The sequence below is a fragment of the Ovis canadensis genome, chromosome 12 (genome assembly GCF_042477335.2).
Source record: "Ovis canadensis isolate MfBH-ARS-UI-01 breed Bighorn chromosome 12, ARS-UI_OviCan_v2, whole genome shotgun sequence".
Taxonomy (NCBI): Eukaryota; Metazoa; Chordata; class Mammalia; order Artiodactyla; family Bovidae; genus Ovis; species Ovis canadensis.
Window position 1 is genome coordinate 67,376,636 of NC_091256.1, and position 27,267 is coordinate 67,403,902.

General features: G+C 45.0%; 1 protein-coding gene across 2 annotated transcripts in view; it reads right to left on the minus strand.

The window, feature by feature from the left end:
• Positions 1-9,500, minus strand: part of TNR (tenascin R) — a 95,916-nt gene extending 86,416 nt beyond the window's left edge. The window contains exons 1-2 of one of the 2 annotated variants that reach the window (XM_069546122.1): positions 9,002-9,500; positions 6,033-6,509 (exon numbers count right to left, since the gene is read on the minus strand). In XM_069546122.1, coding sequence (XP_069402223.1) covers positions 6,033-6,509; positions 9,002-9,500 — 976 coding nt within the window. Of the gene's footprint in view, positions 1-6,032; positions 6,510-9,001 lie in introns of those variants that run through there. The other variant, XM_069546123.1, reaches the window with a different exon arrangement.
• Positions 9,501-27,267: the final 17,767 nt, after the last annotated feature.

Genomic DNA, 27,267 nt, shown 5'->3' on the forward strand with positions numbered 1-27,267 from the left:
TCTTAAGAACAAAAGTGATAAATACTCCAGACTCATCACTGGCAAATGACTTCACTACATTTTACTATTATCTGTGCCCTTAAGGCAATTTACCTGTGTTGTATCTCTTTGGTAGAAATAGTGCATGCCTGCTCAGTTGCTAAGTTGTGTCCGACTCTTTGCGATCCCATAGACTGTAGCCAACCAGGCTCCTCTACCCATGGAACTTCCAGGCAACAATACTGGAACAGGTTGCCGTTTCCTCCTCCAGGAGATCGTCCTAACCCAGGGATAGAACCCATGTCTCCTGCATTACAGGCGGGTTCTTTACCACTGAGCCACTGGGGAAGAAATATGTGGCCAAAAAGTTCGTTCGGGTTTCCATACACTGGGTGGACAACCCAAATTAATTTTTTGGCCAACCCAGTACTATTTGATTGTGTTATAGTGCACAGCTGTATCCAACTCAGTGTTTAGTGACTTCACGCTGGTAGTTTGAAACTGGCTATGGAGGGAGTATTTATACCATGGGAGCTGGCGAATGCTACAAAGTGGGGCTTGTTACTTTTTCCCTCAGAGAGCTAGTTGTTAGATATTTAACAGCATACATTGGCTAATATTTTTGGTTATCAGATAACCAAATAATAAATGATTATATCAGATTACTCTGGAAATGTAACTTGTGTTACACAAATTTTTATTAACCTTGATATAGGGGATGATGACAAAGGAGCATTCCTGTTCTACTTCTCAAAGACTATTCAGTAGCCTTTCGTGTATGGTTCCCTTGGGAAGTGAAGATTCAGTGGTAGTGGGGGTATTAAATAATTGAAACTTTAAGACCAATTAGGAAGTTAATACCAGTGTGCCTGTAATTGGACCTGTCTGTAGATGAAATCAAAGATCAGGCCAGTATTTAAATAGTCATAATTAACTTATAAATTTATGTGTAGTGGAGGCTTCGTTTAGCTTAAGTGTTGGTGTTGAATTTTCTAAGAATTCTCACTCTTTCCCCTTTACACAAGCAAAGGACTGAGGACTGCTAGTCACGGGGCCATGTGAGTGGGAAGGGCCTGCTCTCTTTATGGTGCTCAACCTCAAATCCTCATCAGAGGCAGAAATAGACTCATATGATGGGCACTAGGAACATATATTTGCAGTATTAGGCATTTGCTTCAGGAACTGTTCATGATTTGAAACAGTCTAGATAGCAGAACTTCCTGTGATTTAAGAAGTCATATATTGACCCAAACAAACAAAATTAATCTTATTTTAAACAATTTATATAGCGAGATGTATGTAAATGAAATTTAAATAAAGTTTCAAGTAACTTGTAAGCTTATCATTTCTAACTGACATAATTAGAGCTTTGAATTCCACTAAGATCTTTGGGTTAGCCTGTATAATGCATACCGAATGACTCTTGGACCAAAGAAGGAACAGTTGTTATATAGAATCAATAGTATCTTGTATGGTTATATTAATTATTTATTATGCACCAAGCACTAGGCTAGACATTCTGACATGGATTTTCTCATCTCATCCTCTCACCAACACTATGGGATCAGTATTATTTTTACCCCTGTTTTACAGAGAAGAAAACTAGGTCACCCAATCAACGAATACAGAAGCTAGGATTTGAACCCAGGTGCAATGATTTTAGAAATGCTAAGCCAGGGTGCAATACAACTTACATTTGCATAGCATCTCGGTCTATGAAACACCATCTAACTAGAATTTTTTTTTTAAAAAATTGTTTAATAGCAGCTCTATGAGGTAGATTGGGAAGATACAATTATTTCAAGTTTACAAATGGAGAAACAGACCCGGGCAAAAGGACTTGCCAGAAGTAAGGGAGTTGGGTCGTAGCTGAACTGATCATCAAGCGGAGGTCTTCCACCCTCAGTCTACACTCTTCTACCCTGGATGTTCTTCCCCCTACGATGTGTAGGATGGGCTATGGATTGTGCCAGATGCTTCCTTTCATTTGTACAGAGCCTCAAAAATAAACTGCACCAGCAAATAATTCAGACTGTCTTTTAGGATGGAAATTCCAGACTGGTGCTTATCCTAGTGGTCAGAAACCTCTTTTAAGAAGGAGTCTCTAGTGCCTGCCTTTCGTGATTCAACACATTAATTCCAAGTTTCCAATGTGGGACTCCTCCTGTCATGACAGAAATGGCCATTCCAAATTTCGTCACCAATAATTCTTAGGCATTCAGAACAAGTCGGTGATTTCATTTTTTGTTCCTTTCTCCAGAAAATAAAGCTAATCATGACAATAGAGAATGATCCAAGCAGCACATTTGATGATTTTTAAAGTTAAAAAGACTGCAGAAGGATTTTCTCATCTTGACAACTTAGCTTGGCAGATTTTTAATCTTGAGACCTGAGCCTGGGTGGTGGGAAAAACAACCTTCACGTCTGATGAGAAAGAAGCAGTAATGTCCATGGTGGAAGAAGCATTCTTGAGAGCAGTGGCTCAGCAGAAGAGACCATCACCGCTCACCCTATAATTTAGCAGACGCTGTATACAATGGGTGTCAATAATTCTTATAAAAATTAAATGATATTGAACTAGAAAGCAAACTATAAGAGAGTCATATGCCTTGATTCAAGGAATTTAGTGGGGCTGATGCAAAGTATTTTATTTAATAATTTTTGGCTGCCTTGGGTCTTCTTTGCTGCATGAAGGCTTTCTCTAGTTGCTGTGGACTGGGGCTACTCTCTGTTGCAGTGTGCAGGCTTCTCATTGCGGTGGCTTCCCTTGTTGCAGAGCTTGGGCTCTAGGCACTTCAGTAGTTGTGGCACACTGGCTTTGTTGCCCCGTGGCATATGAAATCTTCCCAGAGCAGGGATCACACCTGTATCCCCTGCATTGGCAGGCAGATTCTTAACCACTGGACCACCAGGGAAACCACAAAGTATTCTTAGTCTTGCTTTCTTTGGGGCTCCAACTTGGAAACTTGTGGATGAGCAGGCAGTTAAAAAGAATTAACTGTAGCTTTAGGAACTGGAGTTGCTTATCTGCAAAGATACCATGCTGTTTACTTTTTAGATCTGGCATCAATTTTGCATATATGCGGTGAGAGCAGTTGGAATTAGTTCCATGAAGTGTCTTGCTCAGAGGAGCGAGTGAGGTTGGGTGCCAAAGTTCGGACTGGCAGCAGTGCTGGCCAACGCAGAGGCTGATGGTGATGAATCTCTGCACGTCTGACCAAAGTCCAAGGAATGGCTTTCTGGATTGTTTCAAGCCCCAACTCTGGAGCTTCTTCACAGGGACTTGTGACCAGTTCACTGGCCACCTCCCACACTAACCTCCTTCACTGGGGGCACATGTGGAGAAATGGTTGGACGAGCACCCCTATCCAGTCTCCAACACTTAATATTTTTTTTATCACCTGACAGAGCTCAGCTTTCATATCAAAAGACTACTTCTTTATGCATATGGCTTTTATCATTTTTATTTTCCAATTCCACTCTACTTAGCATCCTAGGGAGGATTAAAGAGTGCTAGAAGTTGGTAGGAGACCAGGGTTCTTATTCTTGTCCTGCCATTAATTAGCTGTCTGGCTCAGGAAAAATCTTCCTGTCTCCCAGGGCTGCTGCTTTTTCAGTTTGTAAATTGAGAAGCCCTGAGTAGCTTCTTTCTAAGGCCTGGTTTAAGTGTTCATATTCTTTTTTTGGTTGTTGTTCTATTATCTTTACCCAGCCAGAGAATAGAGGCGGAAAGGTTGAGATCTGGTCTCATGGCCCACTGTGAGAAAGATCAAGGCTGGGAGTCAAATAGAGTGGTCTTGTCAACTCTATTCAATTGCATTCAAGCTCTAGCAGCCTAAGGGACCTCAGAATGAAGTCTACACAGTGGGCCTCCATTCTCCATACCCTTGCCAGCGAGAAAGGAAAGTCAGGGAGTGTGTTGTGGCTCTCCCCAGTTTCACCTTCCCCAGTCTCCTCTCTCCTCTCCTTCCTGCTGTTGGTGAGACAAATAGTAATGCTGGAGTGTGTGCATCTGGCCAGAAATGTCAAACAGCCGGTAAACAGCCCCTCTCCTCGAGCCTTCTCACCAAGAGCAGGCGAAGTAGCACTTTAGATAATGACCTAGATACTTCTCTGGAAGAGACCCATGGCATTTGGTTTAAAAGACAAGCATTGAAAGCGGCACCTCCAGCAATGAGTGGTGGCTCCATGGTTGCTATAGAAACAGAGGGAAATTATGCAACTGTCCCTCTTCACGTGCTTTGGGAACCTATAAAGTAATTTATCTGGTTGTCCAAAAGCCTTCCTCAATCAAACAGCACAGAGGTAATGAGTTGGAGGTAACATGTGGCTCATGGATTGAGTTCAGCCTAGTTGTAGTTATGCTAGCAGCTGCTGAGTCTTCTTCACATGACCAGAAGGGTCATCTCCAGCTCAGTTTGTACTCTGGATCAGATTAAGGTTCTATTTGCAAATGAACCCATCCCTGTGGAAAAGGAGGGTCAGGAAGAACATGACAGGTATGTACAACCCAACAGAGATCAATTTTATTAAGAAGAATGTGAACTATACAGTAGCCACACATAGAGAAGGGCCCAAAATAACCTTTAGCATCCTCTGATGGGGCCTCATAGAGCCTTGTCCTGTGAGTGAGAACTGGGATCATGCTTCAACTTCCCCTTTCCAGCAATTACTTAGTGACCTTGGGTCTGTAAATGATGCAGCTTAATTTCTGCTTAAATTTTGCTTCTGAATGATTGGTATAATGACTATATTTTCAGAAAGATATTCAGTAAACAAAAGTAGGAGGCTACGTGAAACCATTGACTATGGAAAAAATGGAGAAACATTTTTTTCCTAAGCAGTGAATTGTTTTTTTTTTTTTTCCTTTACCTTGTTGCATTCATGTTTCAAAAGAAATTTAAATTGCAGATGCAGAAGACTTGTCTGACTGCTCTGGGACTTAGGTGGGAATCACTCCTGATGCTCAAGAATAAAAGACCTGGCCTCCCAGAATCTCCCCCTTAAACTGAGGTCAGAAATCTAATCAGAAAAATTCCTAGAACCAACTCATCAGAAGATTTAATAATGTTTGTTTCTTGTTATTTTTTATTTTAAATCTTCTCAATGAGCCCTCTGAGCTGACTGTTACAGATTGTACTATGAATGAGAAGGCTGAAGATCAATCACTTAATCTGTATTGTTTAAAATACAAATTTATCAGCGACAGTCACTGATTTAGAAGATGACGAGCAGTCACTGAGATAATGAAAATAATCTGATTTTAGGCAAAAGAAAAGGATCTCCAATGAAATATTGGTATGTTCTCACTGATGGACTTGGGGCCTTCTTTCGGGACATCACCCTTGTGTTGGTTTTCATGATGCAGACACATGAGGGGTTGATGTCCTCTGGAACAAACTGAATCATAGCATTTTAGTTAGACTGTGAGTTCTTGCTTAATGGAGGTCTTTAGTAATTTATTCCTGTTTACATGTAATTCCTTGCCTATGAATACTTTCATCCATGTGGATTCTAGATCATTTCATAAATTAATAACACTTTGCCATATGGAAGCTCCCAAAATAACCAGAGTGCCCAGTGAGTCTGATTATCACAGACTATGCCCCATCTCATGCACTAGCGTTGTGAAAGGAATGTCCTCAGAATATGGCAATGGGAAGGGGGAATATTTCAGAGAGGGTGGAGCTCTGGGAAGTCTGCTGAGTTAGAGAGGGGTCCCGTGGCTAAGGGGTCCTTTGACTCTGCTTTCTTCCATCTCAAGGACAGTGAAATGCTGTCTCCATTGTTACCATTGACTTTGTTCCAGCCTCAGGGTAAGATTCAACTTTCATCCCAAGCTTGGACCTTTTCTGGTTTCCACTCTTCTCCCCTTAAACCCGTGTTGTCAATTGTGATCAACTTAAGACATCACCTCTCTTGGAAAGCAGAGGAGCACGACCCATTTGGCAATTCTTTGGCCTAAATTCATTTTCCCTCCTATCTCTCTTCCCGCCTCCAGCTAGCTGGCTGGACCGCCCTTGCCAATGGCCCCACAGAGCCCCCCTGCCTACCTGCTGAGCAGTCAGGGCCCTGGTAGCCCTCTTCACAGAGGCACAGCCCCTCCTGGCAGTGTCCTCGGCCGCTGCAGGCATTTGGACACCGCCGCTGGCTGCAGTCCTCACCGATGTAGCCCTCCTGGCACAGGCAGGTACCGTTGGCACAGGTCCCCTTCCCTGAACAGTCCCCGGGGCACCTCAGCTCACTGCAGTCCTCGCCCGTGTAGGCCTCTTCGCAGACACACTCCCCATTCACACACAGCCCCCGGGAGCTGCAGTCCGTCGGGCACCGGAGCTCCGAGCAGTCATCCCCGCTGTACTCGCTGTCACAGATGCACTGGCCGTCCACACACACGCCCCGACTGGAGCAGCCCAGGGGGCAGTAGGGCTCCGAGCAGTTCTTGCCAAACCAGCCTTGATCGCAGATGCAGCCACAGGACTCCAGGCTGAAGTTGCCATGGCCACTGCAGTGAGGGATATAGTCCAGTTGTCCTGGAATGGCCAAGGAGAAGGTCAAAGGGCAGCTGTGGAACCTCCTGGCAGTGGGGTATGGGGAGGGGGGCAGGCCAAGACCTCGGCTGACTCACTGACCAGATTTGTGTTGCTGAGAGAGAAGCTCAAGCTAGCTTGGCACGTCAACAGCTTCATGAATCTTTTTACCTAATGTGGGTTGTGTGTGTCTGGCATAGGGTTGAGGGTAAGGACGAGTGAGATTGGGTCTCTTGTCCTTTGGGAGCTCACCTGCAATGTGTCTTGGCTTGGATTCCCTAGTGACTAATTGGGAGGTGCTCCCAGGAAAAAACTGGTTGGGGAGAAGGGGAGACCAGGGAGGGAGGAGCTCAAGCCAAGAATATTATCAGGCAAAGTCCCAGGGAGGGTGACTTGGGTTCAGTCCTGCAGAGTCTTCTGGCCACAGAGCAAGCCACACCTTACCTGGGATGAAGGGCTGTCCCTGGAGGGTGTCAATGCTCAGGCTCATCTGTTCTCTACCCTGGACAGGTCAAGGAGGTTCTCAGAGCCTGGGGGCAGTCCCTGACCAACACGCCCAGGTGCTGGTGCTGGGGCCTGAAGGGGACCGAGGGGATGGAGGCTGAGAATCAGGCCTGTGAGGCAGGTCAAGATCACATGCGCTGCAGATGCATCCTATTCCTCTCCTCCCTGCCATCTAACTAACTGCTCATCCTTCACAGCTCAGCTCCAGGGTCACTTCAAAGGTTTCCCAGAACTTGTCTCATTTGGTGACTGTTTGCTGTGATCTTTTTAGCATTCTATGCGTATCTCCTGCCCTAGGCTTTATCATGCAATAACTAGAGTGGTTAATTTACCTGTCCAGCACGAATCAAACAAACTTATTAAATGAACACCATAGCAGTACTTGCTTGGCATCCTTCTCAGCACTTGGCCTTGGGGATAGGAAGTCAAGTAAGTTATGTCCTTGTTTAATTTTGCCACTGCATGCACCCCCTCCCACCATGGCCCGAAAGGATACTATACTGACATTGATTAACATAGATCTTCCTTATAGATCTTTTCACATCTTCCCAGGGAACCTGGTGGGAAGCTGATTAAAAAAAAAAAAAAAGTCCACTTACAGAAGCTACCAGCTTCCCAGGCATTGAAGACCCATGTCCATGGACACCTGTGTCTTTCCTATATTCCCCAACTCGACTGAAAAGGTGAACTCACTGAGGAAGGAGAGTTTGAACACCTTGACTTTGTCCTCTCAGTTTCAGATTGTTTATAGTTTTGGTTATAAAGAGGAAGAGATGAGAAAACCCAAGAAATATTTCTCTTCTCAAAGACTATACCCAGTCTTGGTGTCTCAGAATGAATGTGTTGGACATCTCTCTGGACATGTGGGCCATTTCTTCCTATTAAAATGCCATTCCTGACACCTCTTTCATCCTTGGGCAAGGCTTGAGATATTAGACCCTAGAGAGGTAGGAGCCTGAACCCAAGGTAGTAAGACCCAGTCCTTTTCTCATTACAGACTGAATCGAATGGGTAGAAGGTACTGTTTTGGGTAAGAGATGCTGGGCACAAAAGGGGGCACACTTTCTGTTCACTGGGGATCTGCTGATAATAGCTACTGAATATGAAGTGCCTACTAGAGGCCGGGCTTTCATCTGAGTGGAGGTTTTTATATTTAATAACTCCTTGTTGTTCTAGTCTGTCGAGGGGGAAAGGAACGCATGGGTTAAGCAACTTGTTCAAGTCACAGGCTTGCAAATAGCAGAGACAGGACATGAAGTTAGGAAGTCTGGCCCTGAAGATGAGCTGACTTCTCCCAGAGAAGTCAAAAGAGTCATTCATAAGTGTTAGTAGTTAGCATGTGGGTGAGGCTAGATATCCAAGTTTCGGAGACTCAGCCTTTGATTGGGGAGAGGCTTGTAAGAAGCTCTGTGGGTGGGTGTGCGCACACGTGCACGCACAGCCACGTGTTTTGGTGGAGGGGGCAGAGGCTGAAACTTCTAGCTTGCCAGAGAAGATGGGGCCAGGTCCTCTGAGGTTTTAATGACTGTAATTTTCTCAGGCGGGAGAAAGGCTGAGACGCAGTGAACAGAACGCCTGTATTCTCTAGTCCCTCTGGTTAATATGGATAGATATCAATTCAACAGCCTGTGAAAACCAAAGCTGAATGAAGACAGACATCAAATTCCCTGCTCACCACAGCAGTTGCTGTGCTGAACCGATGTACCATTCCCTGACTCATCACCCCCAAATTAGGTTAATGTATTTCAGACGGGCTAAGCACTGTAGAGAGTCCCTATGCCAAATCCCCTGGGAAAGGACCACACTTAGATCTTAGAGGTGTATTAACAGAGAGCTGCAGACCAGGGCACTTTTTTTGTTTTTTTTTCCTCCTCTGTGTGAAGAGGTGCTGGATTTCTCAGGCACTGGTGTAATCACCCAGATTCCCGCTCCACGTCTGCTCAGCACCCTCCCTCCCCTGCGGAGACTGGCTGTAAGCTCCAGAACTCTACCTGTGGCTGCACTCTCTGGGCAGCAGTTGCTGGTGCATTGGTCCCGCAGCACTGACACCTCCCTCTCCAGCATCTCAATTCGGCTCAGCAGCTCCTGTAGCACCTGGGCCGAGCTGGCACACGGGCAGGCCTTCTTGGGGAGGTTGATCCTGTGCGTGAAGGTGACCTGGCTCTCGTGGTCTGAGGTCTGGCCCGTGTACTCCGTCAGCACCTCGTCTTCGGTGCTCACTTCATGCTCGGCCGAGGCCTCCAGCCCTGAGGAGCAGAGGCTGTCCAGGGGCACATTGATGTTGTACACGTGGTTGAAGACCACCGGCTGCTCCTTGCTGGATGCGTTGTAGCTGGCAGTGCCTCCTTCCTCCTCCACTGCTGGTCTCTGGACCCTTTCCATGGTGACCTCCAGCTGACACTCCGAGGGCTTGAGCAAGGAGCCCAGAAGGATCAGGTTGACGCCAATGAGCACGTTCTTCAAGACCACTGTCTCCCCGTCTGCCCCCATCCTCTCAGTAGAGCTCCGGGTTCAAGACTAGCCTGCAGCAGAAAGCATGGAATATGCAAGAGAAACCAGGGGATGAACGAGATGGCCTCTGAGACCTGCACCTGGGCACAGTGCAGTACACAGTCCTACAAAACTAAAGGATAGCAGTGAAGCTTTTTAAGGGGATGTTTGGGAAGTGACTACCAGGGTCCTGAAACCCAGGGCTTTTTGTCCTCTAGAGAAGTCCCTGAGAATGGACACTGCTTCTGCAGAAAGGCATTTTAATTTTCCGAAAGGTTTATCTAGAATGCATGAGTCTGGCCCCTCACTGGGCAGGTGGTTCCAACAAAGAGGACCCTCAAGGACTCGGGACAGGGGCTCTGTGGATAGGAGAACTTAGAGCTTCATTTCACTCCTGGGTGAGAATTAGGATGCTGGGTACCATGAAGACTTAGGCATACCCTCATATTTCCCTAGATGTGTATTAGGGTGGGGCCCCACCAGCCACTGCAAAATAACTTATAAACTCAAATACAAGTTGACTTTAGAATAACCAAGCAGGCAGATAATATAGTTCCAGGTAATTGTGGTTGTTAATAATCCTTGGGTACATTTGTGATTATCTGGAACTGTGTAAGCTGAACTTTCTTTTAATCTTCTCATTAGTACAATCCCAGTGCTTTGTGACCACAGGGTGCCTTTCTTCCGAGGTTCTGTTTGAATTGCTAAAATAATGAATTAGCTCCTCTGCTGGTTACCTAGTCACCAAGAACCAGGAAGCATGATAAATTTACTACAATGCAAATCAGTTTTACAGAAATTATATTTCTTTTGTACTCCCTGTGTAACAGAGAAAAGAGGCTTACAGACTTTGGTTCTAAAGGTAACGTTAGAGCTAAGAAGATTCAGGACAAAGGAGCAGAGTGAAAAAATATATATGAGTTTGGGAAGAAGGCAATGAATGACAGCTAACATCAACTGAATACGTACTGCACACAGACTGCGCTGTTCACCTCACATGGGATCTTACTTGACCCTCAGAACAACCTTATGATCGAATGTTATGATTGTCTCTATCTATTACAAGATAGAGTGAAGTTTGGAGTGAGTTCTGCCTAGGAAGCTTAAGATTTGAATGCAGATCTGACTCCAAAACCTGTGTTCTTAATGGCTATGCTCTAGTGCTTTTCCTGAAAAGAATGTTCAGTTTTCTCTAGTCTCTGATGGAAATTGTGTTAGTTCTGGGATCTTCCCGACAATATTGAGATTAGAAAGTTTTGCTAGGACTGGAGCCAGTGTTTCTTCCTCTATGAAGCATTCCGCTTTCACCTTTTTATTCCTGTTCCATTAGGAGGCTAAGGAGCATCCCCAGCACTGGCTAAGTTCATCCCCGACTCCTTATAAACCCTCTCTGAGAGCATTTGCCACACTAGACCATGAGTTTCCTTTGCTTCTGTCCCTGCCAGCCCCACCTCCTCCCTCCTCCCACTGGACCCAAACTGCTAAGTCAGTTTAGGTCAGACTACATCTTATCCACAGGCTTCCCAGGTGACTCAGTGGATAAACAATCCATCTGCCAATGCAGGAGACACAGGAGACGTGGTTTGATCCCTGGGTCAGAAAGATCTCCTGGAGAAGGAAATGGCAATCCACTCCAGTACTCTTGCCTGGAGAATCCCATGGACAGAGGAGTCTGGCGGGCTGCAGTCCATGGGGTCACATGACTGAGTGAGCACGCAACGCACATTTTATCCACAGTATTTAATACGTGTGTAGGGCAGCAAGAGTGCTTAATGCCCTGGTTGTTGAATGAATAAGTGGGTGGAATGATGGATAAACAGGTGAATTAGTGAGTAAATGCCCGGTGAGCAAAAGGCTGAATCATTCTCCAACTCATTTGATATCTTTGCATTATCCTCAAGTTATTCACTATTCTCTTCAATTTGGGTTCAACTGGACAATTTCTGAGGGTTGATTTTGTTCAGAGTAATCTGTATTAGTGACTATTATGAAAACCATTTCCAGTATTACATTTTCTATGTTACATATTAGACTAAAATCTTCATTTCCAATATGAAGAGGAAGCAGAGCAGAGTAGAGCTATTATGATTCCAGACTCTAGAGCCAGACTGCCTGGTTCTTCCCCTATCCAAGGACTCCCTTGAAATCACTGGAACATGTGAGAAATCCCCTCCATCATTTGACAGCAAAAAGTTCAACCTTACAATGCCCTGGTTCAAAGAAGTGTGAGGTTCCTGGAATGATGGGAGAGGTGGCTGTCCCCTGGTTACATCAGATGAGGTGAGTTAACCTTAAGGATAGATGGAGTGACATGTCTGAACCAAAGTGCCCTCATGACTCGAAGCTCTTTCCAAGCCCTTCTATCTGAGGCATGACTAGGATTCCCATTTTCAGATGCTCTAGGCATTACATCCTTGGAGTGGCATCCGCCCATATATCATTGAAAGCTTCTGATAAAAGTCATTTAACTTACATATACACTTAAGGCTAAGAGTTTTAGCTACCTCATTTGCTAAACTAGAGTTGGACTGTCTGATCCATGTTGATATTGCCAAACAGCTTTTTTTCCTAAGAATTCTAAGATTATCGTGTAACACCCATAGCACTTACCATAGCTTTTTGCACAGAGCAGACACTTAATAAGTAAGTGAAAGAAATGAAAAGGAAGATCTGTGACAGGAAAATTAAAAGGGAAAAACGTTAGGTGCCACACCTAAGTCTAAAGCAACAACTACAAAATTATATGTAGAGAGAAAAGTATAGCTTTAACTGTGAAAAACACGAGGCTTTCGTCAATAACCAAACTGACAATGAATTAGTCAACAGTGTGATTTTTTGTTACTTCCAAAACCTTATTTAGACTCAGGCTTTGTTTATTTATTTATTTACTTGTGTATATATTTATTTACTTACTTATTGAGGTATAGTTGATTTACAGAGTCAGGCTTCATTAATTGCAATACAGACTATGGGACTTCCTTGATACCTAGGTGGGTAAAGAATTCGCTTGCAGTGCGGGAGACACGAGAACCGGGTTCTATCCCTGGGTGGGGAAGATCCCCTGGAGGAGGAAGATGGCAACCCACTCCGGTATTCTTGCCTGAAAAATCCCAAGGACAGAGGAGCCTGGGAGCCTGCAGTCCAAAGGGTTGCAAAGAGTCCAACATGACTCAGTGACTAAGCACAGATAGACTAGGCTGTTGCTGTTGTTTAGCCACTAAGTTCTGTCTGATTCTTTTGCCATTCTATGGACTGTAGCCCGCCAGGCTCCTTTGTTCACGGGATTTTCCAGGTAAGAACACTGGAGTGGGTTGCCATTTCCTTCTCCAGGGGATCTTACCAACCCAGGGATCGAAGTTGCATCTCCTGCTTGGCAGGTAGAGTCTTTACCACTTAGCCTCCTGAGAAGCCCAGACGAGGCCAAGTACAGGGATGTTTTGTTCTGTCCTGCACTCACTTTTGATAACTTCTGGGTGGTGAGGTTGCTGAAGGTACTAAAATCCTGACATAGGAGAGGGAGGAGTTTAGCATTATTGTCCAGGAAAGTGATAGCTCTGGAGATATTGTTCTCTTATCATTCATTCCTTTGACAGATATTTATTGAGTACCTCCTGTTGCGCTGGTTCTTCATTCATAGAAGTTATATTTAAGTGTGTGTGTAGGGGAAGGAGTGGCAGGGGGAGGGCAAACAACACATAAATACCCACAGTTATATTGTATATCATATGTAATATATGATACAGTGCATATTATATGATACTTTAATACATGATGATGTAACATTCATTTGTGTGTGCTGTGTCAGCAAGTGGTAACTGCAGGGGAGGAAAAGACGAGAGAAGGGGGCAGAGGAGGCACCAAGGCAGTAGAGTCACATGGCTATCTTATGGCGCCTGGCCAGGGAAGGCTGTCCCGGGAGGTGACCGCTCAGCAGAGACCTGAAGGAAGCGAGTAATGAGCTTAGCAGACGGCTGAGGAAGAGCATTCCAGGCACAGGGAACATCAAAGAGGAGGGCTCTGATGCAGGAGCCGGCCTGGTGAGTCTGAGTGACAGCGAAACTGGAGGCCAGTGAATGAGGGAGCAGCTAGGGGGGTGAGGTCAGAGAAGGAGTGGGGGCCAGACCAGAAAGGCCTTGTGAACGATCGTAAGGACCTGGCCTCTTACTGTGGGGATATAGATGGTCGTTGTTCTCAAGTGCATCCGCATACCAAGTGTTTCTGATGACCTAGTCCTTATCTTTGAGAAACAATCGGCCTCATGAAAGAGATGGAAAGACAAGAAAATATAATGCCAAGGCAGTGTGATCGTTATCATGACCAACAAACACACAAAATGCCCCTGAGAAGGCTGGAGGTGACACAGCAACTTTGCCTGGGGCGCAGGGGGAAGCTGAGCCGAGGGTGGTGGGTAACAGGCAGTGACAGTTGCCAAGTATTTCTGGCCTGCCTTTCCAGACACGTGGTAGGACTACTCCTTCCAGGACTGTTTTCCCGCCCCCTGTTGGTAAGGTGGGAGAAGGCAATGGCACCCCACTCCGGTACTGTTGCCTGGAAAGTCCCATGGGCAGAGGAGCCTGGTGGGCTGCAGGCCATGGGGTCTCAAAGAGTCGGACACAACTGAAGTGACTTAGCAGTGGGTAAGGTGAGGCCATGTCACTAGTACTGGCCAATGGTTGTGAGAGGAACTCATGGGGATCACTTCTTTGGCAGGGGGTCATTAATCGCTGACTGGTGGCTTCCCAGGTGGCTCGGTGGTAAAGAATCCACCATCAGTGCAGGAGACACAGATGCTTGGGTTCAATCCCTGGGTCGTGAAGATCTCCTAGAGAAGGGAATGACAACCCACTCTAGTATTCTTGCCAGGGAAATCACATGAACAGAGGAGCCTTGTCAGCTATAGTCCATGGGATCATCACAAAGGGTCGGACATGACTAAGCGATTGAGCACTACCCTCTAGAGCTTTCTTTGCATTGACGGTGACTGGCAATGTTCAGGATGGTGACTGCTTTCTCAGTCTGAATGACTATGATAAAGGGTGTCCTGGCTAGGTACAGTGGATGTTCCTTGCATAAGAGAGAAATAAACCTTTGGTGTTTGAGGCACAGATTTTGGTATGACTTTTCCCTACAGCATAACTTGGTCTATCAGATGATAATATGGAACTGGAATTTAATAGCTGACTTTTTAGGTAGGGAAGACAGAAATTCATTATAGACAAAAGAAATTGCATTTGCTGAAACTGATAAGTGCACAAATATGACTTATTCAAGGAACGCAAATATTTGAAGGGCTGTTAAATGCTTCAGCATTGGGCTTTTACAAAGCAAAAGGTCCAAGGGAGGTAATTTCTCCCAGATGGGAGAATCTACAAGGAAACAGATTTTGGCTCCATGTAAAGAACAATTTTTCTAATACTTGGAGCTATTGGGTTGTCAGGAGAGAGAGTGAGTCCCTGGTCACTGGAGGTTTTCAAATACAAGCCCCAAGACTGCTCAGTGAGAATGCTGAAGATGAGTTTTCAAGCATCACATGAGATATTGAACTAAAATGAACGTTAAAGACTTCTGTTTCCTGATGTTTTATGAATTCCTGGTCCTTTGAGGAGTCTACCCATGATAATACTGTATTTGCATGCCTCTCTCCTAGCTTCTGGTGATGGCAGGCAGTGCTTGGCATTCCTCAGCTAGAAGATACATCATTCCAGTCTCTGCCTCCATCTTCACTTTGCTCTCTGCCTGCATCTCTGTGTCGCCATGGGGCCATCTTCTTTCAAGGACATCATTCATCTTGGACTGGGGCTCATCACTCCAGTATAACCTCATCCTAACTAATTACATCCCCAATGACCCTATTTCTAACTAAGGTCACCTTCTGAGATACCGGGGTCAGAACTGCAACATTATCTTATTTAACCCATAATATATACCAGTAATGAACTGAGCATTTACCAGGCACCAGATTAATCATTGTCCTTATATTATGTCTTTCATTCCTTACAACAACCCTATATGCTGAGAGGAGTGACATTTAGGAGTTATTTAGCAACTGGTATGGCTCAGGTTTCCCAGGTGGTGCTAGGGGTAAAGAATCCACCTGCCAATTCAGGAGATGCAAAAGATGAGGGTTTGATCCCTGGGTCAGGAAGATCCCCTGGAGTAGGAAACAGCAACACACTCCAGCAATCTTGCCTGGAAAATTCCATGGGCAGAGGATCCTGACAGGCTACAGTGCAAGGGGTTGCAGAGAGTCAGACACAACTGAGCACAGAGCCCATGGCTCAGGCAACAGCCAATCCGAAGGGGGCATCCATCGTCAGACCCGCTTTAAACAGGTTGCAGAGCAGGGCTCTGTATTGATTTCAGCATGGTGGTAGGTCCTCTTTCAAGTTCCATTATTGGAGACGAGGAAAATGAGCTTCAGGAAAGGCCAAAGAATGTGACCAAGATTTCACAGCTAATGAGCACAGGAGCCAAGGCTGAACCCAGATCTTGCTGACCACGGTTTGTACTCTTAGCTGCTGTTTTTTTTCAGGCAGCTTTAATTAGCGGCTGCATAGCACTCTCATGAAAAGACTGAGAGATCTTACAAATCAACACTCTCTTCTCCCAGGATCAGATTTAGGACTTACTGACAGCGATGACTTTTCGCTTAATGTTTTCTCCACCCAGTCCAGGCTACTACCCTCAGAAATTGCTTTAGCTTCTCCCCCTGGAGGGAAAGCTTGTCTGCTGGCTCTTTATTTCAAAGTGCCCAGCCTCCATAGTGTCTCAGAGAATCAAGAGCAGTGCTAGCTAAGCCAGTAAACCTGATCCTAGGGGGGTCGGGAGACATTTTTTACACTTACCCTTTCCCAGGACAGTTCCCACCAGCCAGCAGTTACAGAAACCCAGGGCTTGCCCTGGCCCCTTCCGGCTTTACTCACTTCTCTGAGCTCTCTCTGGCTTGTCCCCAGCCTGCTCAGTCACAAGCTATTGTTAACTACCCTGAGGACCTCTCTGCTTCTACCTTGTGTCTCCATTTGCATTTGACTGAGAAAGCTTTCTGAGGGCAGGCAGAGAGAGGGGGTGGGATGGATGGAATGGGAGGCTTCGCTTTTTCTCATTTCATCTGAAGCCTGCTGGAGGCTGGAGGGGAATGAAGCTTATGCTTATATAATGCCTACTTAATAAATGTGCCCTTAGTTTTGCTAAGCTCATTTCACTTAATAATTATTTCAAAGTGGCTTTCCTTTCTTGTGTCCCTGAAAGCTTCCCTTTCTGACTTCCTTCTCTACCTTCCTCTCCATTTCCTCTGGAGCACAAGGAACGTTGACTGTTCTGCACGTGGTCTCTTTCCATGGCACTCCTTAGCGATGCTGCTGGGCAGATTTTTGCAACTACCTTCCTACGAGGAAGGCCTGGTCGAATCCTGTGGCATATCCAAGAATGCCACGTTCCATGTGTTGGTATCACTTAGAGGGGTCCTGCCTGTTCTGAGACCTGTGGTCTGGTTTTGGTGTGAGGTGGTGGCTGTACCTCTAAGCTAGATGAAGAATCTCTGTCACCACAAGCAGCTGAGGAGACTGGAGGCGACCAGCAGAGCCCCTCAGGGGCTCCCTCACTCTCTTCCTATCTCTCAGGTGAGTCATCCCACTACAGCTGTAAGACTCCAGGATAGAAGCAAAACCGGTCAGAGGATGAAGTGGGGGGAGTGGGGGGGAGGGGAAGAGGGGGAAAGCAGAGAAGATGGAGAAGACGAAATAGCAGAGCGCCAGGCTGGAGAGGAGCAGAGAAAGTTCTACGTTAGGTAGCGGGAGAAAACGTCAACCTGAGGGACAAAATAATACATTTGGGGTTCGAAGATGCACTAACACTTGTGAGCAAGACAGGTAGCTAATGACTCTCCAAATGAGAGTGCAAGCAAGTATTGCAGCTATTCCATAGCCCCATACCCAAGAAATCCATGTGATGCCATTGATTTATTTCCTCCACTCCAGCCTCCTTATCAGTATAATTATCATGGAGCACCAGAGGTGTTTCTAGGTCATGTGTAAGAGGCGACATGGTCCTGGATGGGCCTCCAGGCCTAGGGGATACCATGTTACTGGGGTGTGCCCTCCTCTCTGGGTGGCATGTGGGGAGAGCTTGGGTCACCCAGGCTTGGCCAACTCTTGTCCTAGCTAAAATTTTTCTTAAGTAGCTTTTCTTTCCCTTGACCTCCTCCAGTGCCGTCTCCCAGCTTTACTTCTTCACATTGAAGAACTTTGCTACTGTTATAGAAAAATATTCTGGGAGCCATCACCTTAACCCAGGTTCAGAGGAAAAGAAAACTGGTCTCAAGAAGGTGGGATGTGGGGTAGGAGGAAGGTGGAGGAGGTGATGACGAGGGAGAGAAAAAGCCACAAGTCACTCACGTGGAAGCTATGCCTTTGAGTTTTTTTCAGTTTTATTTCCTCCTAGAACCACAGAGGGAGTAAAAGGGACAAACTCAGGTTGAGGAACTTCAGGAAAAATAGGAGCGTGTAGGTTGTTGGGCAGGTAAGGAGAGGTGATCTGGGGATTGGCGGCCAGTGCTGTCTAGATTTTCTAGCTTCCACCAACGTTAGTCCCTGGGAGTGATTTATAAACCAGAACCATATCTGTGAAAAAAATGACAGTCTTTTTTGTGCTCTTTTTTTTTTTTTCAGTTAGTTAGAATTAGTTTAAAAATAGTTCCCTGCCTGCCTTTGGGATGCTCTGTCACTTGGAGAAAGAGGGTAATTATGAAAGACGAGGGTGTAATGTGATTACAGCCGGCCCCATTGTGTCAGTGGAGGAAGCGTCAGGGCTGCTGGGAGGACCGGGGCCCGCTCGTCTCCATCAGCACCGGGCCTTTATTGGGCTTGTCAGGTTTCTGAAAAGAACCTGAGGGCAGAAACCTCCCTGCAGACAGGACTCTGTGGCTGGCCCGGAGCTGTCAGGAAGGACAGATGCAAGGCAGGGCTTGGGTGTCGTCTCCCACCAGGACTGGCCGCCCCACCCTGGCTCCTGACCCGCGTTCCCTCATGGACCCCCTCGAGGGGTCTGCAGGATGGGTCTTTGGTTCAGAATTGATACAGCCACATTCGTTTTCTGGCACAAGTGTTCAGTCCAGCATATTTGTGTGTGTGTGTCCCTAGGGGATAGAGAAAAGCACTGCTGGATCGAGAAATTTGGCTTCTGGTCTTGTCCTCAGCTTTGTCTTGTACCATCTGTGATCATTCCAAGTGACCTGGCCTCTCAGAGTGGTTCCTTCTTCATCTGGGAAGTGGGGTCCTGAATATCCAGCAAGACAGTGACAAAGTCCACCGACCGGAAGCGAATGTGAGGCCATCCTGATTTGAATCCCTGCTTTACAATACAAGGGGCAAGGCTGGGCAAGTTTTACCGCTGGGGGAGCACCTGTTTCCTTTTGGGAGCAGCTAAGGCTGATGGTATGCCTTTCAGGTTTTCCCATGATTTTTGGTAAATAGAGATCCCATTTAGGTAAAAATTTATTCAATTTTTATAGATCCCAGAGAATTCTAAGCATCTGTAAAACATTCAACTACATACATACATACATATATATATGAAACCATGGACATACATAGTTATATATATGAGTGAAGTGACTGAATTCACTCAGTCGTGTCCGACTCTTTGCAGCCCCATGGACTGTAGCCTACCAGGCTCCTCCATCCATGGGATTTTCCAGGCAAGAATACTGGAGTGGGTTGCCATACACATACACACACACATATATATATATATATATATGGAGAAGGGCAAGGCAACCCACTCCAGTATTCTTGCCTGGAAAATTCCACAGACAGAGGAGCCTGATGGGCTACAGTCCGTAGGATCACAAGGAGTCAGACATGACTGAAGTGACTTAGCATGCATGTACATGTGTGTATACACACACACACACACACACACACATCTACATATATATATGGCTTCCCATGTGGCTCAGTCATAAAGAATCCACCTGCCAATGCAGGAGATACAGGGGTCGAGGGTTTGATCCCTGGGTCAGGAAGATCCCCTGGAGAAGGAAATGGCAACCCAGTACAGTATTCTCACCTGGAAAATCCCGTGGACAGAGGACCCTGGTGGGCTACAGTCCATGGGGTCGCAAAGAGACAGACACAACTGAGCGTGTGTGTGTGTGTGTGTGTGTGTGTGTGTATGTAAAATATAGTATCCCATTTAATCCTCAAAACAAGCAATAGGATTATTCCAGTTTTATAGACCAGCTCAAAGTATGGGAGTGATTTGCCCAGTTACACACAGTGAGTTAGAGCTGAGTTAAATGCTGAGTCACATTTCCAGACTCTCAGTTCTGTCATAGAGGCCACAGCCTCCCTCCCCCAGCCACCTTTGTCCTTTGGAAATAGGTAGGATATAAATAATGAATTCCCATTTAATCTCCACCATTTTGGTTTGGAAATTCTTCCAAGAGCCTGACCTTTTGCTATCATTAATATCTATTTTTCATCTGTGTTTCTCGAGCTAGGAGAACAGCATGTCACCATTTGCTGATCAATTATTCTTCTTGAACAGTCATCATCCTGCTTTTCATCTTTCTCTTCTTTCCATTTAATAAAACTGCAAAGCAAAGTCTCATCTAAGAAAGATGACCACTCAGACTGCAGCCCAAACCGATGCTATTTTTTTTTTTGCCCACGACACCCCTTAAAACAGATGGAGAAATTGGTTTAGAATATGAAAAGTAGTCTCTGGCCTCATGGGGTTTATAATCTAGTTGAGGAGACTAGGCTTATACATGTGAAACTGAAGGACAAGGCAAGGCTGTTCATTGGTACTGTCGGCCACTTGAAGGTTAATATATGCTCCCCACAGTGTGGGAGAGGTGACCAGAAAAAGACTTTCTGGAGAGGTAGTGTCCCAGGCTGCACAGAAGGGTGGTGTGGAAAGGTGGATAAGAGCTCTGGGGAGTGAGGGGGAAGGGGGCAAAGGGCACAGCACAAGTTGACTGAAGTCTCAAGGCTAAATGCAAGGAAGTTCTGCCTCTGAAGGGACTATCTTCAGTCTGCATGAAGGTTTAAAATCAATTAAAACTATATTTTGAAAACGTATACAATAATCCCTCCATGTTCTGTGTGTGCCTGAGAATAAGGGAGCGTGCATGTCCCATGTCTCAGCAATGATTCCAGGGCTGGATATTCAGGTGGTCAATTCAGGGCCAGGCTAATATACGAATGTGGGTTCAGAATATTTGTTTTTCCCTATTCAACTTTTTATTTTGTATTAGGGTATAGCCAATCAACAATGTTGTGATAGTTTCACAGGTGAACAGTGAGGGGATTCAGCCACACATATACATGTATCCTTTCTCCCCTGAACTCCCCTCCCATCCAGGCTGCCATATAACATTGAGCAGAGTTCCATGTGCTATACTGTGGATCCTTATTGGTTATCCATTGTAAATATAGCAGTGTGTGCACGTCCATCCAAAACTCCCTCCCTACCCCTTCTTCCCAACCTTCCTCCCCGGCAACCATAAGTTCGTCCTCTAAGTCTATGAGTCTCTTTTGTAAGTTCATTTGTATCCTTTCTTTTTAGATCCCACGTATAAGGGATGTCATGCAATATTTTTCTTCTCTGTCTGACTTACTTCACTCAATACGACACTCTCTAGGTCCAACCATGTTGCTGCAAATGGCATTATTTCTTTCTTTTTAATGGCTGAGTAATATTCCATTGTGTATACATACCACATCTTCTTTATCCACTCCTCTGTTGATGGACATTTAGGTTGCTTCCACGTCTTGGCTGTTGTAAACAGTGCTGCAGTGAACACTGGGGTGCCTGTTTCCTTTCAGATCATGTTTTTCTCTGGATATATGCCCTTTCCTTTCAGATCGTGTTTTTCTCTGGATATATGCCCAGCAGTGGAATTGCTGGATCACATGGTAACTCTATGTTTAGTTTTTTAAGGAACCTCCGTACTGTTCTCCATGGTAGCTGTACCAATTCACATTCCCACCAACAGTGTTGGGTGGTTCCCTTCTCTTCACACCTTCTCCAGCATTTATTGTTTGTGAATTTTTTGACACTAGCCATTCTGGCTGATGTGAGGTGATATCTCATTGTAGTTTTGAATTGCATTTCTTCAATAATTAGTCATGTCGAACATCTATTCGTGTACCTCTTGGCCATTTGTATGTCTTCTTTGGAGAAATGTCTGTTTAGGTCTTCTGCCCATTTGTTGATTGGGTTGTTTGTTTAGATGCTTTTAAGTGTCAAGAATGCTGGGAGAAATGTCCATAACCTCAGATACACAGGTGACACCACCCTTATGGCAGAAAGTGAAGAAGAACTAAAGAGCCTCTTGATGAAAGTGAAAGAGAAGAGTGAAAAAGTTGGCTTAAAACTCAACATTCAGAAAACTAAGATCATGGCATCCAGTCCCATCACTTCATGGCAAATAGATAGTGAAACAGTGGAAACAGTGCAGACTTTATTTTTGGGGTCTCCAAAAACACTGCAGATGGTGACTGAAGCCATGAAATTAAAAGATGCTTGCTCTTTGGAAGAAAAGCTATGACCAACCTGGACAGCATATTCAAAAGCGGAGACATTACTTTGCCAACAAAGGTCCATCTGGTCAAAGCTATGATTTTTCCAGTAGTCATGTATGGATGTGAGAGTTGGGCTATAAAGAAAGCTGAGCGCCAACGAATACTGCAAGGAGATCCAACCAGTAAATCCTAAAGGAAATAAGTCCTGAATATTCATTGGAAGCGCTGATGCTGAAGCTGAAACTGCAATACTTGCCACCTGACGTGAAGAGCTGACTCATTTGAAAAGACTCTGATGATAGGAAAGATTGAAGGCAGGAGGAGAAGGGGACGACAAAAGATGAGATAGTTGGAGGGCATCACTGACTCGATGGACATGAGTTTGAGCAAGCTCTGAGAGTTGGTGATGGACAGGGACCCTGGTGTACTGCAGTCCATAGGGTTGCAAGGAGTTGGACACGACTGAGCGACTGAACTGAAGTGTCATGAGCTGTTTGTAAGAATTATAATTATAAATGTAAGAGTTGTTTGTTTGATTGCTTGGACGTTGAAACCACTTAGAAGCAAGCGGATCTTAGGAGTAGTTACCTGGAGAAGTTATACTCACCCACATCCAAAAGACCAGATAATTCATCTCCTCAAAAAATACCTAATGACAGATTCAAATATCAAATCATGCTGTTTCCAATTATATGACAGAACTACACTGGAACTGATCCTTTTATCAGGAACTGAGTATTGCTTAAATGTTAGATATCCATTAATTTATCCGGATGACATGTGTGTTGAAGGTGGTAGCTTATGAAAGTTTAGCTCTAGAGGTCTGAAGGAGTTACTTACTTTTAGTGTGCAATTTATGTATTTTCGACCATGAAAAAGCACCATTCTGACCCAAAGACTACACACGGGTGAATTCTGTCTTCTAGTGGATGAAATAACATTTTCTAACTGAAATTCAAGGAAACTCTGAGGGTACCAGTATATGGAGCACAACCTGCTTAATTAAATTCAGTTGCACACTGATTGCATGCCAGGAACTGGGCTAGGTTTCATCTAAGACGTCAGGGGTGAGTTAGAGAAACTTCAGGTAATTTCCTGTGTAACTAGGATGAAGGTATTTATATAACAAGAATAAATAGCAAACCATGATAAGCACCATATCTGAGATATGAAGAAATACTTCTGGGAGCCCAGCAGAAGGAACCATTTCAACTGAAAGACTCTAGAGAAATCTCAATGGAAAAGGCATCCTTTTAGCTGGGTCTTGAAGAATTAGAAAGATTTTGAAAGCATAAGCCAGGGGCAAGGGCAGAAGAAGAGGGCATGGTAGGGTGGTGGTATAGGGAGTGTTTGTGTATGTTCAGAGTTGAGGGGACTAAGAAGATGTCACAGAGCCTGGATTGGCATCTTAAGATATTTCCTCGGTATTCTGTGGGCTGGTTGAGCCTCAGTGTTTTTTAAGCAGTGCATGACATGATTAAAGAAATCCTTTCACCTCTTCAGTTGCAATTGGCTCCAGAGATGAATTCTAATCTGAAAAACTCAAAAAAGATTTTTTTTGGCTTGTCGTTTATCTTATTTTGCAGCTATTTAGTTGGTGAGGCCCGGATTAGCCTTGCTCATTACTTTAGAGAGTGCTCTTTCAGGGTACATAATTTCTTAAATTCCTTTTCTCTCATTCTTGTCTTGACAAAATGCATTTTGCTCTCCATTAAGTTAGCATCATCTTTGTTTATTACGGTTAAAAGGGGATGCCAATGGGATTCACACGTTGTTTTATTAACTGCTAAATCCAGGATATGCATTGCAAGATATTGGACTTTTAAAATGTTTTCAATTTGAATAAAGATAAGAATTGAGCATTTAGCTCCAAGCAGCTGCCTTTCTGACAAATTAAGAATGCAGACGGCATGGAGTTGGCTCTGAGTATAGCCAGGCTTTGGTAAGCAAAGTACAGTTTTGTGGGTTCCCAAAGTCTGTGTATGGACTTCCGTGGTGGCTCAGTGGTAAAGAATCCATTTACCAATACAGGAGACACAGGTTCAATCTCTGGGTCTGGAAGATCCCTGCAGAAGGAAACAGCAACCCACTCCAGTTATTCTTGCCAGGAAAATCCCATGGACAGAGGAGCCTGGCAGGCTGCCAGCCATAGGGTCACAAAAGAGTCAGATAGGACTTATCGACTAAACAACAGCAACAAAGTCCATGTGTGATCCACTTAAGGTACAGAAAAACCTCATAAGAAGATGCAGAATGCCCCTGGTGGGGTTGATGATAGAAATAATTTGCGCATGGTCTCCTTTTCTCTTTAATGGGAGTTCTCCTTCCCCAGTTCAACTCCCCTTTCCCTCCAGCCTCTGTGCACATGCCTAGGCCTGCCTCCCTTTCCTGCATACATAATTCTGGCATTCTCTCGTTTGCCCCTCCAGATCATCTTTCCACTGTTCTCTTCCTGGATCTGATCTTTCTTCCTAGACGGCTTCCCATTCAGCTAAAGAGGCTCCCCAGTAGGGAGCCCTCACTTCAGCTCAGGGTACAGGGAGTGTGGTCCTGACTTCCTCCCTGGGAGGGTGTGCATGCATGCATCCTAAATCACTTCAGTTGTGTCTGATTCTTTGTGACCCTGTGGACTGTAGCCTGCCAGGCTCCTCTGTCCATGGGATTCTCCAGGCAAGAATACTGGAGTGGATTGCCGTTTCTGGAGGTCACCTGCTGACCATGTCCCTCAGCTGAAGGGCATTGTATCTCTCAAGGTGACCTTCTCTCTGGGACTGACTCTCTTTCCAGGTTCTGGTAACCTCTTTGCCAAGTTCACTCACCTCTTTGGGGACTTATGGAGGCTAACAGTTCAGCTTCTACTAATCCCAGATGGTCTGGGTATAAGGTCCTCACTGAGTGACCTGTGGTTATCCAGTGCTCATCTCTCTAGGTCCCCACAGAGTCCTGCCTTCCTGGGAAGGGCTATTTACCCCAGGCATTTCCTTCTGGCTCCAAACCTGCTTAAAACTTACCTGTCCTCTGCGCCTCATTCCCTCAGTAGTCAAATGCCAGAGTAACACAAGATACAGTGTTGGCAATAAATTAATACCTTCTAGAAAGCTATTTGGAAACACATAGGCCTTAAACCATAAATAACAGTGACATTTTCATTTTAACAACAGCCTTCAACTAACCTAACAGTGGACATGGTTCAGTGTGGCTTCATACTGTAGCAGAGAATAAGATTCATTGCCTGTAAAAGGTTTCAACATTTTTTTTCTCACGCTGATCTTTCTACCTTTCCTCTGTTGAAAAGCAATACAATGAGTCAGAATAGAACACCTGGCATCTGCGGAGCTCATTACAGTTTTCAAGATGCTTTCATAAGCATCAAACGATGCTTTCAGTTGATCGCTCTATGAATTTTATAAGTATGTAAGGTGGCTATGTTGTCCCATGTTACAGATGAGAAAACTAAGGCTTATTCCTATGAATAACCTGCCATAAGGCTGATATTAAGAAATTTCATTTTCTGAGGAAAACTTGACAAATTTATCTCTGACAACTTTACAGTGTGAAAAGAAATTCGACTCCCATCTTCTTGGGTTTGTTTTCCCGATGGGGAAACTAGAAACGTATAGTGATATTGCGCGCATGCGTGTTCAGTCACTCAGTCGTGTCCGACTCTCTGTGACACCGTGGCCCGCCAGGCTCCTCTGTCCATGGGGATTTTCCAGGCAAGAACCCTGGAGTGGGTTGCCATGCCCTCCTCCAGGGGTTCTTCCTGACCCAAGGATAGGACCCATGTCTCCTGCATCTCCTGCTTTGGCAGGCTGATTAATAATAATAATAAAGTCACGGGTTTATTTATTCCTTAGAGAGAATATATTCTCTGAATTAAAAAATAGTTCCGGCCTTATACCTTTTTGACTCTTTGGCCATTTATAGGTGCTTTAATGAGCAGCTGCCTTGAGTAGGGGTCTTGGGGTGGGAGGTGGGTTGCCATTGATTTTTAGCTGCATGGCTGGGGGCAGGGTGGGCCTGGCAGCCAAGGGTGAGAAGAGAGTGAGTGAAGGAGCCCACACTGGTTGGGGCAGAGGAAACCTGTTTCTCTCTGGATTTACTCAACCACTCTCCTACTTGAGGGCTGGAGGACTATACCATGAGAGGCTCTCAGATTCCCTAGTGACAACTCAAAAATGGATCCATTCTCTGGAGTTTGTGATGGGAAAAACGTATCCCTTTGATCCTAGTTTGCATTATCACACAGGCATCCTGCAAGAAAGTCATTGTGAAAGAGATCCCCCTGCAGAGCCAAACGCCAGCCTGATTCAATGGGAAGCCCAGCATTGGCGCAGTGTTTCCTAAGCCAGCTCTGAGGGTTTTCTATGCTTCATTCCTGTGTGTGAAGATAATTATGACGTAGGCATTGGCATGCCTTTCTACCATTCTGTAATATTATATCTTCATTAGTCTAGACCCATAAATGTGTCTAGAATGATCCAAACTTTTGATCAACACTATGAGTCCACAGTATTTAAATCATTAATAGGTATTGTCTTTCTGGACTTTTCCAAACTTTTGATCAACATGATGGGTCCACAGTATTCAAATCAATGATGGATATTTATTGCCTTTCTGGACTTTTCTTTGAAGACTGAGGATGTGGGACTGGTGGCTGGGTTTGTCCAAACCAGCTGCTTTTGGTTAGGAAGGGAAAATCCTCACTACCCTCACCTTTACATAAAAATGCACAACATCAACCCAGGATGTGTGCCTTCAACTGCACTGTGATACATGGGCAGGACTGTTATGAAAAGAAAGGGAAGGCTTTCTCTGACTGCCACCTACATATTTCAGACATATGCCAGGTATTCATCCAAGGGCATTACATATTAACTCCCTTAACCCTCACAACAACCATACAAACTACCATGGTTGTCCGCATTTTACAGATGAGGAAACTGAGTCAGAGAGAGTTTAAAGTGACTTGTCAAAAATCACAAAGCATTTTAAAAAGGGCACCAAGATTCAATTTTTTTTTTTTTTTTGTCGAGGGATGTATCCAGTGGGTCTGGAAGCCTTTGCATGAGAGGGAATTTGTGACAATTAATCTCCCTTTCTGAGCTCAGGCAGAACTTATTGTTATACTTATCACAAAGTTGTTCCCCTCCCTGCCCCTGCTTCCTGCCGCCAGCCAGCACAGGGTCCCTGGAGGGCAGGTCTATAAACTAGTTCTCTTTGGTCCCAGCATATAGCGT